General features: G+C 38.6%; 1 protein-coding gene across 1 annotated transcript in view; it reads left to right on the top strand.

Annotated features, from left to right (window-relative positions):
* Positions 1–1,079: 1,079 nt before the first annotated feature.
* The window catches only part of LOC124555082 (prostatic acid phosphatase-like), a 62,252-nt gene continuing 44,553 nt past the window's right edge, over positions 1,080–18,778 (top strand). Inside the window, exons 1-4 of the mRNA XM_047128875.1 lie at positions 1,080–1,315; positions 2,008–2,106; positions 9,895–10,134; positions 15,061–15,246. Coding sequence (XP_046984831.1) covers positions 1,238–1,315; positions 2,008–2,106; positions 9,895–10,134; positions 15,061–15,246 — 603 coding nt within the window. The 5' untranslated portion in view covers positions 1,080–1,237. The remainder of the gene's footprint in view (positions 1,316–2,007; positions 2,107–9,894; positions 10,135–15,060; positions 15,247–18,778) is intronic.

The following is an 18,778-nucleotide window of genomic DNA, read 5'->3' as shown; positions in this document are numbered from 1 at the left end:
CGATATGCAGTAACAGATTATCCTTGTAGTGTTCGAGTGAACATTGCAGTTTTTGCAAACTAGCTAGTCTCTGATCTTATTTCTTCACAAATTGTGACTTCGAAGATATATAAGCAAGACAGCACATGAAGTTGTCATTTCATATACAGTGGCTTGCATGAGTTTTTGGAAGGTGTATATTTGTGGTGTAAATTTTCCTTTTGGTGTGGTAAAGCACCTCCTATTTGTAGGAGAGTTTTCCCCTAATATAAATCCATACATTAACACTGACTCGACCTATGCACAGTACACATTTTTTTTTGGTAATCAGCTGCACTGTATATCCCATTAGAAACTGTTCCACATGTTATTTGCTGACATAGTTTATGTGTTTAGCTCATTGTAGATTATCTTATATCAACAGCCCAAAGAATTTAGTGGCATAAACAATTTCTAGTTTGTTTCTAAGCAGAGTTATGTGTGGAGGCCTTTACGTGTTGTTAACATTTCAGTTACTGCTGAATATGCTGCAAAATATTTATAAAACTGTTTGTCATTGTTCCCTATTCTATTCCTGATACTATCAGGAAAGTTATAGCCATAATATCTAGTCTTGGCAGTCCTATATCTCACTGCATTTATATACATGAATAAATTAAAGAGGACAAATAAAGTGCTGCGAAGTGTTATAGTAAAGCTAGAATACTCTAAACTATTACTTTCCGGAAAATTTCATTTGAAAAATTTTAAATTTGTATATTAGTACTGTTTTTCGTGGAAAATAGGGAAACCAAAATCACCAAATTTGATAAAGCTCCGTCTACAACGCCGTCACATAGTAATTGTCGTCCAGGTAGCCATTTGATCAAAGGAGTACTAAAATCTTGTGAAACAAATTCACCCGTTGTACTACTTTTCAAAAATGGTACTTCAAACACTGTGACTGCCTGAAATTCGGCATCGTAATCTTAAACAGTCACCGTTTAATTAAAATGTAATGTGCATTTTGGCTATTCCCTTTTGAATTTCTGATTAAATATCTATCGAATATCGTAGTACAGTAACGTAAGACATATCGATTTCCATGCTGTCGCGCTCAGTTCAGACTTCAAGAGTCAGATGTAGAAGCGCGTGTGTTTATCAGCATTCAGTATTGTGTTTGGTTGTGATCCGTTGTGTTGTCTAGTCTTGCCAAGTGCCAGTACTGTTGCGGATTTGTCCATCTAAATATCAGAGAAATACAATCACTGCCGTTGTTATGCGCTTGATTGTTGTCTGCCTGTTAGTGAATACTGCTCATGCTGTAGATTCTGGAACACCTGTTTTAGTGCATTTGGTAATTTTCTTCAGCTGCGTTAACTACTGTCGTGTACTTAAACTTTGAAATTTCTTAGGAGTGAAAGACACTGTGATACTCGTTTCAGAGAAACTGTTATTAACGTTTGATCAGTGTGAAATTATTTGGGCAAAGGCACTCTTCGATCTAAATAATACACGTAGTTTACACGTCGATTTCGTGGTATTTATCCACTTTAAGTAGTGTCTTCTGCAGTTCCAAATACGCCAGCCATCCTCCGTTTGATAAAAGCGATGGAAGATGACACAGAAAATTAATATTAATGAAATTTGTAAATTACTCTGATTCTGGAATTTTATTTATATCCACAGTGTAAAAAGAATCTGGTGACGGATAATCAGTGTTTGATCATGAATTCATTCGTAACCATATGTTTGTCGTGTATAAGTAGATTAGACGTTCGTGATTGTCCAAAAAATTTTCAGCCAGGCTGAACCTACTGCCTCGTGATATTTATTCATGAATCTGTGCATTTAGCGACAAGGAGTTAGCTATGGACTTGTTTGACACTTCTGTGTGTAAAGATATATACTGGACACTGAAACATGGTTGTACAATATACATTCTGTATCAGAATAATGAAGCTTTAACTATTTAAAATCGTTGTGTGTTCTGTTCATCATTTTAAATATTTCACTCAAAGTTGAGACTGTCAAATTATCTTTTTACAGTTATTTCGTCATGGTGACCGAACACCAATTGACCCATATCCAACTGACCCGTTCAGGAACAGGAGCTATTGGCCTGAAGGCTATGGACAGTTGACTAATGTAAGTTTAATTTTATGTGAACCATTATTTCAATTCATAAGTGATAATGAATTTATGTACGGTCTTAATTTTAGTTGTTCATCCAGGGATCATCTTACAATGACATTGGATTTGTTGTCGTAATACAATCACAATAATCAGCTTAAAATATACATATACACTGAATATATGTGTGCTTTATAATAAAGGGACCAACCCACCATTTGCTTGAAATGATTTAGGAAAACCTAACTGAGGGTGGATCTCCCCAAAAACAAAGTCAGTGTGTTAAAAACTGTGCTATGTCCATTAGGTTGGTCCCTTATGTACAATGCTCTTTGATGTAAGTACAGTTTTGCTCTTCATTGCTGCACTCATCAAGGCTGCATTCATGAATGGCATTTAAAGGTTTGATGAGGAGGTGACATGTATTATTTTTTAAACTTGGAAGATTGAAGGCGGGGGAAGAGGAAACACAGAAATAAGATAGAAAGGGGAACTTAAGGTGACACACAACAGTCAACAGTAAGATGAAGACTACAAAGATTACAAAGGACTGGAAAACATCATTTCTTGTAACAAGGTTACAGAGGTGGGGGAGATAATGTGATCTTTTACACGGATGTTGGGAAGGGGGTGGGTAAAATCGAGTATCTGTTACACAAGTTCAGGTAAAGACAAATGTTAGATACAAATTGTTGGTTTTGGCTGGTGATTTAATGTTAACGACTACTGTCAAGTGCATATATCCACAGTTTTGTTGTTAGTTGGTGATGGCAAGAAATCTGGGGTATAAAACTCCAAAAAATGTTTGTGGTGACCAATGATTTGTAGCTTTGTCCGTCGTATAAGTTATGTTGGAAGGTGACAATTTGGTTGTGGGAAAGTGAAGCCAACAAATGTGAAACTAAATAAGCCTGTTTGTGGTGACAGACTGATCTGTAGCTTTTTCTGGGGTCTAGGTTAGGTTGGAAGGTGACGGGTCGGTTGTGAGTTGGCGAAGCCAATGAATGTGATATTGAAAAATAACTTGGTTGTTGTGACGGGCTGATCTGTAGCTTAGCTCATAACATCATGTTATAGTCACCATATTGCTTACAGCATTTATTATGTTTCCTATGTCACGGGTCAAAGCTGACAACTTGTCTCAAACATTCCTGCATATGCCAGAGCTTCCCATCTTTTTTGAATGGCCAATAATTTTAAGAATTATTCAGGTGGCTCATATAATGAAATGGAACTCAGGTTCATTTGTTACATTGCAGAGCACCTTCTGCAGTACCAGTAAATGCGGTCTCTTCTCTTCTAACAAGAAACTGTTGAATCATCCCCATGTAAAATACAAGGCACTGAGGTGGTATAGTTGGCCTGTAAGGAGGTAGATATTTTCACTGTCATCACACAACTTGTACTATTGTTAAAGGTGGTGTAGGCATTCACATTGTGGTTCATAAAGCAGAACTTGGAAAAAAATTCCAAGACATAAAACATACGTTTAGGTATAAGGGTAATGGAGTGTTTCAGACCTGTGAAGAATTCCATTTCTGCTGAAAAGGAAGTGAATGTGTTTGAGAAAACAAGTACAGCAGAAAATAAGGTTTCTAGTGTACAGCCTGCCTTTGCATCACCAGACACTGTTAGCAGTTGGCAGCATATGTATATGAGGAGAGCTATATCTCAAGGCGACCCATGAATAGGTTGGCTAAAACAGCCATTTTAGTTCTGATGGGTTTCTCTCTATTGTTTAGTGAGTTGCCATTTAAGGGTTAAGTTGATGCTGCGTATAATGTAGGCCTAGGGATTGAAGAGCATGTCTACTATTTGTTGGGGTTACTGGGTTTCAAACCATCCCCTCTTAATCCTGTCTCTATTCACATGATTAAAGGTATATTTTTAATATTTTGTGGAAGCTTAAGAGTGTCATGCATAATGTATTGTGTATGAAATCAATGGTTGTGAGCCTTGCTCATAATTGCAGTATTTTCTCCAGAACTGATCATAGCCTCCTAGTTCAGAGTTCAGTGGAAGGCTTGAACCAGATACTTCAAAGGTTCTATGACAAGCTAGGTTGTGATATCCCTGTCTTATATTACAGGATTGGGAATTGTAGGGTCCCCTTAAATTACTCATGGTAATTGCCACATCAGAGTGTGCTACTCAGGCAGCTGACGGTGTTTGGAAAGGACAAAGGGGTTTTAAGATTAGATGGCTCTCTATAGACCCTCCCCTAGTTGCAGAACAGTTGAGGGGTGACTTGGGGAATATTTCGCATAAATTTCTTGGTCATTTTAGGTTTCAGGTGGAGATTTCAGCTTACCATCTATGGAATGGGAGATTAAAGTGGGTAGCGGGGTAGTAGGGACAGAGAATCATATTAATTTGTTGTAAATAACTTATCCTAAAAGTACCTTGAACAGTTACTCAGAGAACCAACTTGTGAAGGTAATATCTTAAACCTTCTGGTGACAAATAGACTCAAACTTTTGAATTCAGTTAGTGTAGAACAGGGAATCACTGATCATAAGGTTGTCACAACATCACTGAATATGGTTGTAAATAGGAATACAGAGAAAGACAGGAACATTTTTCTGTTTAGCAAGAGTGACAAGAGACAGATTTCTGTTACCAGGCACATTATCAGGAAAACTTCATCTCTAGCACTAACAGTGATGAGCATCAATTGACAAGGTCCAAGAGCATTGTACAACACACTTTAGACAAGTATGTGCTGAGCAGAATTATGAGGGATAAAGACCTACCATGGTTTGACATCCATGTTAGGAAGCTGCTACGAAAGTATAGAGAACTTCACTAAAAATTTAAACCTAGCCAAAGCCTCGAACACACACAAAATTTTAGTGAAACCAAAATTAGCATAAGGAGGGCTATGCATGAACCGTTCAATGAATATCAAAGTAAAACTCTGTTTACCAACTTGACAGAAAATTCTAAGGAGTCTGGGTTCATGTTAAATTGCCAGTAAACAGATTGAAGCTATCTGTCAAAAATGGTTCAAATGGCTCTGAGCACTATGGGACTTAACATCTGTGGTCATCAGTCCCCTAGAACTTAGAACTACTTAAACCTAACTAAAATCACATCCATGCCTGAGGCAGGATTCGAACCTGCGACCATAGCGGTCACGTGGCTCCAGACTGAAGCGCCTAGAACTGCACGGCCACACCGGCCGGCAAAGCCATCTGTCCAGACACTCTGTGACCATAATGACATTAAAACAAAAAATGACACAGAAAGGGTTGTAATACTAAATGTCATTTTCCTAAACCGTTTCACAGAAGATCACACAGTCTTTCCTCCTGTAAGTTGTCACACAAATGCCAAAATGGTAGATATTGAAATGAGTGACCAAGGGATAGAAGAGCAACTGATCTCTCAACAGAGGAAAGGCCTCTGGACCTGATGGATACCAGTTTGATTCTACGTGATACGATGGTACCTAACAGTTACAGCTGATTAGTTGCTCTTCCAAACAGCATTCCATACGGGCAAACCATTTGCATCTTTGCCTGTAGTTATTTGTATTTTAGGTTGTTGGGCTATGTGTGGCTCTATTTAGAAAGAATAGCTTGATGTAGTCATAAGGTCGAGCTGCACACATCTGCTTTCATGCCCCACAGCTAATTCGCTGCAAATAATAACCTGTACCTGTGATCCTGCAGTCAGATAGTCTATGCATCCACTAGGATTGCGAGTTAATAAAATACGCAGAAATACAAACTAAAAGTTAAATGAAAAATTTAATAACAAGGGTTCTGTTTTACTGTCTGTAAGTGATGTAGACTATGGAGAGGTCTTATGAATAATGTTTATTCAAGAAAGGACGTCTCATAGAAATAGGAAGTGATTCTAAGATGAATGTACAATACAGATAGAAAATACCCTTATCAAATGCAGTAAAGTTAACGTTGAGAGCGTTACTAGGATGGTAGTAAAATCCCTAAACTAAATAGGCATCAAAGTTATGCAAAAACTAAGTCCATTTCACAGACACGCTACATGAGAAGATCCACCAGCTCAAAATAGTTTAGAGTTCAACATGATGATTCACAAATTAGCACACATGATACAATGAATTGTAACTCATACTCTGTCTGTTCTCAGTTCCCTAAATGAAGCAGCAAAAGTTAGTCCTGCTCTGGAACACTTTCAGACCTCTTGAAATATAAAGTGCTCTTTAGAAATTAAAGAATGGAAGCAGCCGTTCACTGCTCCGAATCAATCACATACATGATCGAATATGCTCGTTACCTTAGGTAGGTCTCGTGCTTCAAGCACAAATTTCAAAGTGTCCAAAATCACTCCCTTGAGCTCTTCATTCGAAAAAGTCCTAGTCTCCACTTGACTCCCGGAGTTTTCCACTACTGTCTGTTTTTCCATGAACTGTTCGCTGTCCCCACCAAAAATACATCATTCTTACATTCTACAGACATCATTTGACTCTATTTGACCACTGCCCAGATGAAACTAATATATTACAACAATATTTAAATACAGAAATGTTATAAATATTTGGTCACACTCAGATCATTCAGAGTAGTTACAAATAAAGGGTGTTCTTAAATCAATGAACTATTGTTCTTGCACAAGTGCGCTCATGTTAAATGACAATGAATTGTTGTTAAATATTTTTTAAACAATTATTTATGTCTTTTTGACAGAGTTGTCTTTTGGTTCTCTTTTCACTGGTTGACTGCTTTTAAATTAGCTCAGTTTTTTAGTAGCACTTGCAATCAACAATCAAATAATTACTGGCAGAATAGTGAACTGTTCATTAAATAACTACACAAGTATGACAAAATGTGAGGTAATCATGCAGTATTCACTAGGTGTTTAAATGTGGAGAATAGTGCCACAGGCATGATATGTGAATTGTAATGGCAATCATTAAAGCAAAGGCGTTTTTCATTGCAATGGGATCTTCTCATGAAATTTTAATCATCAGTTGCCTCTTCAGATTGCGAAAAATTCTGTTGGCACCCACCTACACAGGGAGAAATGATCATCAGAAAAATTTTCCTGTGCGTCTTTCGAGAGTGGAACGGTAGAGAGACAGCCGGAAGGTGGTTCACTGAACCCTCTGCCAGGCACTTTATTGTGAATAGCAGAGTAATCACATAGACGTTCTGACAAACCTGAGGTTCAGTCTTAAAAATTTATTCACTGTGAAATATTAACTTCTGTAGTTTTAAAGATATTGAAATGTAGTGTTATTGGATGTGCCTCGTTTATCTGAGGCCACTGATGTATTCAGATTTACATTAATACTTGACTGTGAGTTATTGTTGACTCTCAAAGTGCTGTAACTTAGTCACCTTTAAGAGTGTTTGACACTCCATCAGCTTGTGGAGCATCTCCTGCAAAAGGCCACACAAATAACAGATGTCCAAATTCCCAGCTGTAGGATTTTCCCATTTCCAGCCATTCACTCCTTATCTCTGCACCTGCACTTGCCTTAGTTGGTTGCGTGATGTTGTCATCCCACCGTCGTGTACCCAGCTGAGCAAGCAAATTCAGCTCACTTCAATACCAAGCCACGGTGGACGAATAATCTGTCCACATACTTGTAACGTTACAACAAATTATGTGAAAGAAGTTGTCTGTCTTCTAGCAGCGGTGTACAATAGGTATCTGGAGGAATGAAGCATTCCTAATGATAGGAAAAAAGCACAGATCATTCCCGTTTTCAAGAAGGCTCATTGAATAGATCCACAAATCTATAGGGCTATATCTCTGGAGTCAGTCTGTTGTAGAATTGTGGAACATATTTTATGCTCGCATATTATGACAGTTCTGGAGATTGAAAATCTCTCCTCTAGGAACCAATATGAGGTCTTGGAGCTATCACTCTTCCTGCAGTTTATTTGTGAAGAAATCCTAACACATGGTACATTGAGCAATACCTTCTGCTATGCAGAGAATGGATGAAGGTCTTAAAAGGTCAGCTGTAACTCACATTGCTGTTGGGGGGGGGGGGGGGGGGGGATATGCCCTTACAACTGTTGAGACATGGTTTCAACATTACTTCTATTTCACAGTTAACTGTTACTGTTCTGGAAAAATATAGTTCAGAATCCATGTGGTTTTGCTTTTTGCATTGTTTACCAGATTGAAAATCAGGAGAGTTTAATGTTATTAACACTGATATAGTTCAGTGGAAAACAGAACGTCTTTATGAAATTGGTCTTTTCTAATTACTCTGAGTTACAGAACATTTTTTTTGTTAGGGTGTGAAGGGGAAGATGAGTGAGATACACAGAAATAATGCAAGATGACTTTTGTAATGACATGACAAAATTGTATATGAAGTGCTGAAGCGAACTTTCATCTGAAACTTTAATTCACCCATAGTGTGAATCCCATCATAAAGTAGAGCCTTCTGGGATGTGGATCATATCACTTTACACTTTTAAAGGACAGAAACAGCCACTGCAGTTTTGTATAGTATACTAACAACAAAGTATGAACAGTGCTGATATACTCACATTGATAAAGAGTAAAGCATATCAACAAGCATGAAATGAAAAGTTCTCAGTATAAATAATTTCAAGAAATCTCTAGCAGAAACAAATTAAAAATGTGATGATAATTTGTTGACTTTAAACTATAAAATGTGTGACAATTTCTACCCAATAAGCCACTATCTGCCAATAAAACACATTGGGCTTTCTGGGTTTCAGTAAAATATAACTGTCACAAGTACTGAGTCACTATAGGTAATACTGGTAGTGTATGTGCAAGAACAGACAAAAGAAGAGGATACAGAACCAAAATTGTGTCGATAGTAGTAGTAGTAGTAGTAGTAGTAGTAGTAGCAGCAGCAGCAGCAGCAGCAGCAGCAGCAGCAGTGCCCAGTCAGCCTCTGCAAAGGCAACGAGACCAGAAGCAACTCTGTCAAGTGCCACAAAGTCTTGTACATAAAACAGGAATCAGCTGTGTTAAGTGCATCTCTCAAATTCCATTGACATGGGTATAAAATACAGTCAGGTTGTGTGTAGAACACAAGCAAGTATAATGTGGCTCATATGTACTAAATTTGTCTAGAAGGTTCTACATATAGTTAATGTGTGAAAGTCTGCAATTTAGGAACTTATTAGCCTGAGCCGCAATAAATCAAGATGTTTTTTGTTGAAATAAGTGAGTAATGTATTAATTAAAAATCATGTTAGATAAGGTAGGGATTAACATAGAGTAAAATAAATTTTGTTCTATTCTGCCAAAGCCTTCTAGGTACATTTAGTGCTTGATTTGTGACCATATGCCTTGGAACTCTTTACTAGTACGTCTAGGGGGAAAAAATCAGAATTGCTGATTTTGAAATGTGGTACGAGAGAACATTGTTTTTACTGGTACAAATATTGTAAGTACACTTTTAAAATTTGCAGAAAAGTGTCAAAATAACATTTCAAGCAGTCTAAATTTCAAACACACACTTTCAAGAAGGTTATAGTACAGGAACAACTCTTTTTTTTACAAATGAAGCACGGGGTGCATTATTGTATACCTTTTCTAAATCTATCAAAATTCGGTGCGTATATGTATTTCTTGTGCTTTCATCTTCATTGTTAACTCTTTTATTGTGAAGACATTACCAATACATGACCTACCGTCATTGCTTCTTCCCGCTGTTTGTTTCTTTGTATATTATCTCTTTCATGATTTCAGGACCCTAATAAACTAGCCACAAATGTGAGGGCCATATATAAAAGTAGCATATTGTAAATATTTTATTACCGTACTTGTATTTGGGCTTTTGAGTGTCACTGAAAATAATAATTACTTGTGTTTCAGGTAGGCAAAGAGCAGGAATATGAGTTGGGGCAGTGGTTCAGAAAAAGATACAGAAACTGGCTGCCAAATATTTATGATTCTGATGATATTTATGTACGTAGTACGGATGTTGACAGGACACTCATGAGTGCTGAAACTGTGCTAGCTGCTTTGTATCCACCAGAAGGCCGACAGAGGTGGCGACAAAACCTTGGGTGGCAGCCAATTCCAGTTCACACAACTCCAGAACGTGAAGATGAGGTAATACAAAAGGCAAATTTATATAACTAACAAATATCAAACTAGGGTACAGCTCATTTTCTTTGAGTGCTAGTGAAATGCATTTGCTAGAGTGTAATTTTAATTGTAAAAGTTCAGGTGTAAAGAGTAGATTAGACCAAGTTCTGTTATTTTGTTGCAGATTGCAGTATTAATATAATTTCTGTTCTCAGTGTCTGTAATATAGTTCTGAAGAGCTCATCAGTCTACAGGGAGTGGACAAGAATATGGAAACACCAAAAACATAACACATTACCATGCTTCATATGGAATAGGAAAACCATTGGCAGTCAAAACAGCTTCTAGCCATCTCAGAATGGATAAATACATGCCCTGCGTAGTTTTCAAGTGAATCTTACTCTGTTCTTCTTGCAAAATAGTGAAAAGTTCAGGTAACGATGATGGAGGGGGATAGCAATCACACGTCCTTCTCTCCAAAGCAGACCACAGAGGCTCAGTAGTATTAAAATTGGTGACTGGTGGCCAGAGTAGCTGCAACAATTCATCCTTGTGCTCACAAAATCTGTCCTGGATGATGCAAGCTGTGTGAACAGGGGCCCTATTGTCTTGGAACACAACATCACCATCGGGGAACAAACATTGTACCATGTGTGGACCTGATCGCCAAAAATGCTTACATAACATAACCTTTGGCAGTAATATGACCTTTGAAGAGTAACCATGCTCCCATAGAATGCTATGGTATGTCTGCCCAAATCATCGCTGAACCCCCACCATGTTTCCCTCTTGGCACATAAGTTCAGCCAGAAGTTGAAAACTGTGGAAAAAGGCTCATCCAGCCAAATTAGACTCTTCCTTTGCCCCATAGTCTAGGTTTTACAGCTTCAGCACTACATTTTCCTGTTAAGGGCATTTGAATCACTGATAAGTGGTTTTAGAATTATAGCTTGCCCTGTAATTCCCAGCTTATGCAGCTACCTTCTTGTTGTTTTGATGCTGACAGGGTTTGCAAGTGTGACATTCTGTTGTACAGTGACCTTTACAACTGTCACCTTATTTTTCATCACAGTCCTCTTCAATGAATTGGTTATGACCACTCAACACATGCGTAGTCTGTATTGTGACTTTTTGGATGATGATTATCTGCTTTCTCTGTATTAGGTATAAATATTTGATACAGTGCCTCTTGAAACATCAAAAACTTCAGCTACCTACTATATGGGCACCAAAATTTGCCAGTGTCTGAATTCTCGTACCTCTGTCATAGTGCACTCTCAACTACATAGAAAACTTTTGACTATGCCTGCAGCATATTGAGGACATTGCGCAGGTGCTGTTCATGCTAAAGTTCAACATTGCAGCCTCCAGGCGTGGCTAATATCTGCATCTATGTTCAAGCATGCATTTCTTGCAGTGTTCCCATATTTGTGTCCAACCCCTGTATTATTTGACAGTATTATGAAAAGGATAGATTGCTGGTCACCATAAAGAGATATTGACTTTGACACATACAACAAAGAGAGAGCTGTACATTTGAGTGTTTGACCAAAAGGCCTTCTTCTAAAGAAGAGAAAACACACACAATCACAATATATAGTTGCCTTTTTGTTATGCCTGTCTGCAATTCAGCATCTCCTCTGCATGGTGAGCAGCACTCTATCCTTTCCACAATATTGTCATTATTCCACACTGGATTCTCCAATATTATTTGCTATTTTGAAATGATTGTAATGTCTAGGTGCAAACCGAAGAGCTGCATAGGGGCAGATACTAACACTAATTTATGAAGGTGTCTGCAGCATTCACATTTATAGTCAGTAGGAATTTTCATTTTGCTAAGGTATCTCTAAGTCAGTTTCCACTAATGAGGAAAGTATTTGTTCATACAAAATTAAGTCACGAATTCTCTTCATAACCATACCAAATTTCCAGTGTCTGTGTTGCATAGTTTCAGGACTCTGGACTAACTTGTTTTAAATACAGGGTGATTCAGTCCCAAATATTTCCAGATCCATTTATAATACTGTAATTCTGTTTTCACACAGAAGGTTAGAAGATCTCTCTCATCAGAGCTGTGTTAACTAGAGATTTGCATATTTAAAAAGAACTATGGTAATTCTTGTTTTCATTATAGCTCTCAAAGATACAAATGCATTAAGCTTTCTGAAATTTGATAAGTAGTTTAGGAGAAATTAAAATATTTATTACTTAGGACTTACCTGTTCCGAACATCAAACTGATTAAGAGTCTATTTACAAATTTTGAGTAGTTGAAAAAAAATTTAAATTACAACTGATACTAATCCACAGCCTCCACAATTGCTCTGGAGCTAAGATGTGGATAATGAGCGGCAGCTGCCAGAATGCTTTGCTCTCTCTGCTCATTGCAGGTTTTCCCCTTGCCCCCTCCATAGCATTCCAGTCCCCTTACAGTGCTCCCTGTGCCACTTTTATGATGACATTGTGGCAGTGCAACACTGTTGTCTCTTTATCTGATGTGATGTATGTGGTGTCACCGCCAGACACCACACTTGCTAGGTGGTAGCCTTTAAATCAGCCGCGGTCCGTTGGTATATGTCGGACCCGCGTGTCGCCACTGTCAGTGATTGCAGACCGAGCGCCGCCACACGGAAGGTCTAGAGAGACTTCCTAGCACTCACCCAGTTGTACAGCCAACTTTGCTAGCGATGGCTCACTGACAAATTACGCTCTCATTTGCCGAGACGATAGTTAGCATAGCCTTCAGCTACGTCATTTGCTACGACCTAGCAAGGCGCCATTATCAATTGCTATTTATCTTGTGATGCATGTACCGTCAGACCGATGTTCACCAATTATGGATTAAAGTTAAGTATTCCAGCAGCTATGTACTTTTCTTGATAGTATAATTACTTTACCTGTTCCAGACCTCACGCCAGCCTGCGTGAGCTTAAACGCGTGCCTTTCGGCTTCCTCTCATAGTGACTTGGCTGTCTTGCCAAGTCACAACAATGTATTTCCTTATTTGCATATGAAATTCCTTTGCTTGAGGTGGCAATCAGTTTTATGTTTAAAACAGATTAATCCTAAGTTTTAAAGGCAATTTGTCCAAAACTTCTTATCACGCGAATGAGACTATATGGTTCCAGAGCCTTTTCAAATCTCAAACATCAATGATGTATACAAGCAGACTGAATAATGAATGAAAATTTGTACCAAGGCCAGGATTTGAGGCCTGGATTCAAATCCTGGGCATGGTGCAAAATTTCATTCATTGCTTCAGTCTGCCTATACAGGGGGTCCCAGATTAGTCTAGTGTGATATGTTTTATTGATGCATGTTAACAGTGACAGTAAAACATGAAAAATAAACAGCAAACCAGCAGCAACTCAGTAGCACTTTGTGCTTGGTGGTAGCAGTCAGTGTAGGACAGGGAAGTGCTGTCACAGCTGGAGTACTGGTTATTCTTAATTTCACTGTCCCTGTTAACACATATCAATAAAAGGGATATTGCATTAGACTAATCTGGGACCGCCCTATTGAATGGGCCCATAAAATTCCACTTTAAAAATAATTTTATTTGTACCAGGAAACACACACACTTTTCATTGACACTGGATGTCGCATGAAAGACTTGATGAGTACTACTTGTTTAGGCTGACTCCAACTAGACAATGCAAAACTGAAATTGCAAATACGTACTGAAACACTAGAGAGAAAGCATCTGATGATTCTTGGGAGAGAGACCCTGTATACTTCTTATATACTTCTTATCAATTTTTGAAGAGTGAAACACAGCTTAGTTTGTGTCTTTGAGATACAAGATACTAGCAGCAAAAATTTCTATAGTTTCTTTTGAAAAAGGGAAGTTGATACCAATATCCCCATAACTTAAATGGCTATGACAAGAGACTACACTTTGTTTAATGAGCACTTTGTTACAAGTTATTTGGGTGAAAACTAAGATCTCTTCAATGACTCTAGAAATATTTGAAGTGGAAGCTTAACTGAACCACCATTTAGTCTCACTTATTATTGGTCAGAGTTGATTGATTTGCATCTTCTAAGTTGAAGTAGTATTACAATTACAATAACTTTGTGTGGGGGTGATGGTGGTTGCCGAGAAATACTGTAGGCAAAATCCTGTACACACTCTCTCTCTCTCTCTCTCTCTCTCTCTCTCTCTCTCTCTCTCTCTCTCTCTCAGCATCCCAAGTACACAGTGTGAAGTTTCAGTACATATTGTAAACAAATGGTTCATGTCTGACTTGAATTATCATGTGCTTCACCCATATATAGTTCTACATGTGTGTATGTGTTGTGTACCAACATTCACCTAAACACATGTATCTAGAGGTTAATCTTTTCCGTTATATCTTAAACACCCATGTATGTAGTAATCACAATGAATATATCCATCTTCAGGTGCTCTGGTTGTTACAGCGTTATAAAAAAGGAAGCAGGAAGGTGCTGTGAACACCAGGGAGTCAAGTGATAGATGTACCCACAGGACGTGAAATGTCATATATCGTGTAAAAGGAAGTTACTTGTGACTGGAAGTGGAATTTATACACACATTCATCTGAATCTAATAGCGAAAGAGTTTGTGAGCTTTCTTTCACATATAGCAATCAGACAAATAATGTTGTGAAAAGCTTAACAAGCTCTATTTGATTTATGAACATGTCTGCTACTCACCTCCTCAGCTGCATGGGAAAGAGTTAACTTTGTTCATTCCATAGTTTGTATATATGCTTCTGCACACACAAAATTGAATTGTTTCTGAGAAGATAGAATCGTGCATCATCTTCATCTACCTATCCCACTACCCCCCCCCCCCCCCCCCCCCCTCCCCCACTCACACACACAAAACACTGATTTTATTTTTGTGTTAACTTCTATGAAACACTTGGTGATCTGTTACAATACCTTTATTTTTAATAATTCTGTTGTTTATCACTGACTGCAGTTACTTGCCGGAAAAAAGACCTGCCTGCGCTATCAAGATGAGTGGCAGAAGGTGATGAACTCTGAACACATGAAGAAATATAATGAAAAGTATAAAGAGCTATACAGTTATCTGACGAATCATTCTGGGAGGGAGGTGAAGAATGTGGATGATGTTTTATACCTTTATGACACACTACATATAGAGGTAAGTTGGATAGGTTGGTTGTAGAAGTGGCAGTGGAAATAGTAGTAGGAGTAGTAGTAGTAGTAGTAGTAGCAGCAGCAGCAGCAGCAGCAGCAGCAAAAGTAGATTAAGCCCCAATTCAGAAAGTGGGAAGCTGCTGGAATGTGCATTCTCGATCATTACATTACTTATGTAATCACATGCTGCTGGAAATTATGCAGCACCTGCAGTTACTATTATTATTATTAATTTATGTATTTGTTTTTGTAATAAAGCAGCTTGTCACAGTTACCCCTACTCTCTCGCTGTTCTTATCTGGTTGTCTCTTGACAGCCCAGGCCATGAATCAGAATCAAAGGATTTAGAATTGACTATCCCCATGAACCATGGACCTTGCCGTTGGTGGGGAGGCTTGCGTGCCTCAGCTATACAGATAGCCGTACCGTAGGTGCAACCACAATGGAGAGGTATCTGTTGAGAGGCCAGACAAACATGTGGTTCCTGAAGAGGGGCAGCAGCCTTTTCAGTAGTTGCAGGGGCAACAGTCTGGATGATTGATAGATCTGGCCTTGGAACACTAACCAAAATGGCCTTGCTGTTCTGGTACTGCGAACTGCTGAAAGCAAGGGGAAACTACAGCCGTAATTTTTCCCGAGGGCATGCAGCTTTACTGTATGATTAATGATGATGGCGTCCTCTTGGGTAAAATATTCCGGAGGTAAAATAGTCCCCCATTCGGATCTCTGGGAGGAGACTACTCAAGAGGACGTCGTTAATCAGGAGAAAGAATACTGGCATTTCACGGATCAGAGTGTGGAATGTCAGATCCCTTAATCGGCCAGGTAGGTTAGAAAATTTAGAAAGGGAAATGGATAGGTTAAAGTTAGATGTAGTGTGAATTAGTGAAGTTCAGTGGCAGAAGGAACAAGACTTTTGGTCAGGTGAATACAGGGTTATAAATACAAAATCAAATAGGGGTAATGCAGGAGTAGGTTTAGTAATGAATAAAAAAAATAGGAGTACGGGTAAGCTACTACAAACAGCATACTGAACGCATTATTGTGGCCAAGATAGACACGAAGCCCACGTCTACTACAGTAGTACAAGTTTATATGCCAACTACCTCTGCAGATGATGAAGAAATTGATGAAATGTATGAGGAGATGAAAGAAATTATTCAAGTAGTGAAGGGAGACGAAAATTTAATAGTCATGGGTGACTGGAATTCAAGAGTAGGAAAAGGGAGAGAAGGAAACGTAGTGGATGAATATGGATTGGGGCTAAGAAATGAGAGGAAGCCACCTGGTAGAATTCTGCGCAGAGCATAACTTAATCATAGCTAACACTTGGTTCAAGAATCATAAAAGAAGGTTGTATACATGGAAGAATCCCGGAGATACTAAAAGGTATCAGATAGATTATATAATGGTACGACAGAGATTTAGGAACCAGTTTTTAAATTGTAAGACCACAATCTATTGGTTATGAACTGTAGATTAAAACTGAAGAAACTGCAAAAAGGTGGGAATTTAAGGAGATGGGACCTGGATAAACTGACTAAACAAGTGGTTTTACAGAGTTTCAGGGACAGCATAAGGGAACAGTTAACAGGAATGGGGGAAAGAAATACAGTAGAAGAAGAATGGGGAGCTTTGAGGGGTGAAGTAGTGAAGGCAGCAGAGGAACAAGTAGGTAAAAAGACGAGGGCTAGTAGAAATCCCTGGGTGACAGAAGATATAATGAATTTAATTGATGAAAGGAGAAAATATAAAAGTGCAGTAAATGAAGCAGGCAAAAAGGAATACAAACGTCTCAAAAATGATGTCGACAGGAAGTGCAAAATGGCTAAGCAGGGATGGCTAGAGGACAAATGTAAGGATGTAGAGGCTTATCTCACTAGGAGTAAGATAGATACTACCTACAGGAAAATTAAAGAGACCTTTGGAGAAAGGAGAACCACTTGCATGAATATCAAGAGCCTTGATGGAAACCCAGTTCTAAGCAAAGAAGGGAAAGCAGGAAGGTGGAAGGAGTATATAGAGGGTCTATACAAGGGCAAGGTACTTGAGGACAATATTATGGAACTGGAAGAGGATGTAGATGAAGATGAAATGGGAGATACGATACTGCGTGAAGAGTTTGACAGAGCACTGAAAGACCTGAGTCGAAACAAGGCCCCCGGAGTAGACAACATTCCATTAGAACTACTGACAGCCTTGGGAGAGCCAGTCCTGACAAAACTCTACCATCTGGTGAGCAAGATGTATGAGACAGGCGAAATACCTTCAGATTTCAAGAAGAATATAATAATTCCAATCCCAAAGAAAGCAGGTGTTGACAGATGTGAAAATTACCGAACTATCAGTTTATAAGTCACAGCTGCAAAATACTAATGCGAATTCTTTACAAGCGAATGGAAAAACTGATAGAAGCCGACCTCGAGGAAGATCAGTTTGGATTCCGTAGAAATGTTGGAACACGTGAGGCAATACTGACCCTACAACTTATCTTAGAAGAAAGATTAAGGAAAGGCAAACCTACGCTTCCAACATTTGTAGACTGAGAGAAAGCTTTTGACAATGTTGATTGGAATACTCTCTTTCAAATTCTGACGGTGGCAGGGGTAAAATACAGGGAGCGAAAGGCTATTTACAATTTGTACAGAAAGCAGATGGCAGTTATAAGAGTCGAGAGGTATTAAAGGGAAGCAGTGGTTGGGATGGGAGTGAGACAGGGTTGTAGCCTATCCCCGATGTTATTCAATCTGTATATTGAGCCAGCAATAAAGAAAACAAAAGAAAAGTTCGGAGTAGGTATTAAAATCCATGGAGAAGAAATAAAAACTTTGAGGTTTGCCGATGACATTGTAATTCTGTCAGAGACAGCAAAGGACTTGGAAGAGCAGTTGAATGGAATGGATAGTGTCTTGAAAGGAGGGTATGAGATGAACATCAACAAAAGCAAAACAAGGATAATGGAATGTAGTTGAATTAAGTCAGGTGATGCTGAGGGAATTAGATTAGGAAATGAGGCACTTAAAGTAGTAAAGGAGTTTTGCTATTTGCGGAGCAAAATAAATGATTATGGTCAAAGTAGAGAGGATATAAAATGTAGAATGGCAATGGCAAGGAAAGTGTTTCTGAAGAAGAAAAGTTTGTTAACATCGAGTATAGATTTAAATGTCAGGAAGTCGTTTCTGAAGGTATTTGTAAGGAGTGTAGCCATGTATGGAAGTAAAACGTGGATGATAAATAGTTTAGACAAGAAGAGAATAGAAGCTTTCGAAATGTGGTGCTACAGAAGAGTGCTGAAGATAAGATGGGTAGATCACAAAACTGATGAGGATGAATTGAATAGAATGGGGGAGAAGAGGAGCTTGTGGCACAACTTGACTAGAAGAAGGGATCGGTTGGTAGGACATGTTCTGAGACATCGAGGGATCACCAATTTAGTATTGGAGGGCAGCGTGGAGGGTAAAAATCGTTGAGGGAGACCAAGAGATGAATACACTAAGCAGATTCAGAAGGATGTAGGCTGCAGTAGATACTGGGAG

This window comes from Schistocerca americana, chromosome X (genome assembly GCF_021461395.2).
Source record: "Schistocerca americana isolate TAMUIC-IGC-003095 chromosome X, iqSchAmer2.1, whole genome shotgun sequence".
Taxonomy (NCBI): domain Eukaryota; kingdom Metazoa; phylum Arthropoda; class Insecta; order Orthoptera; family Acrididae; genus Schistocerca; species Schistocerca americana.
This window is presented reverse-complemented; position numbering and strand designations above follow the sequence as displayed.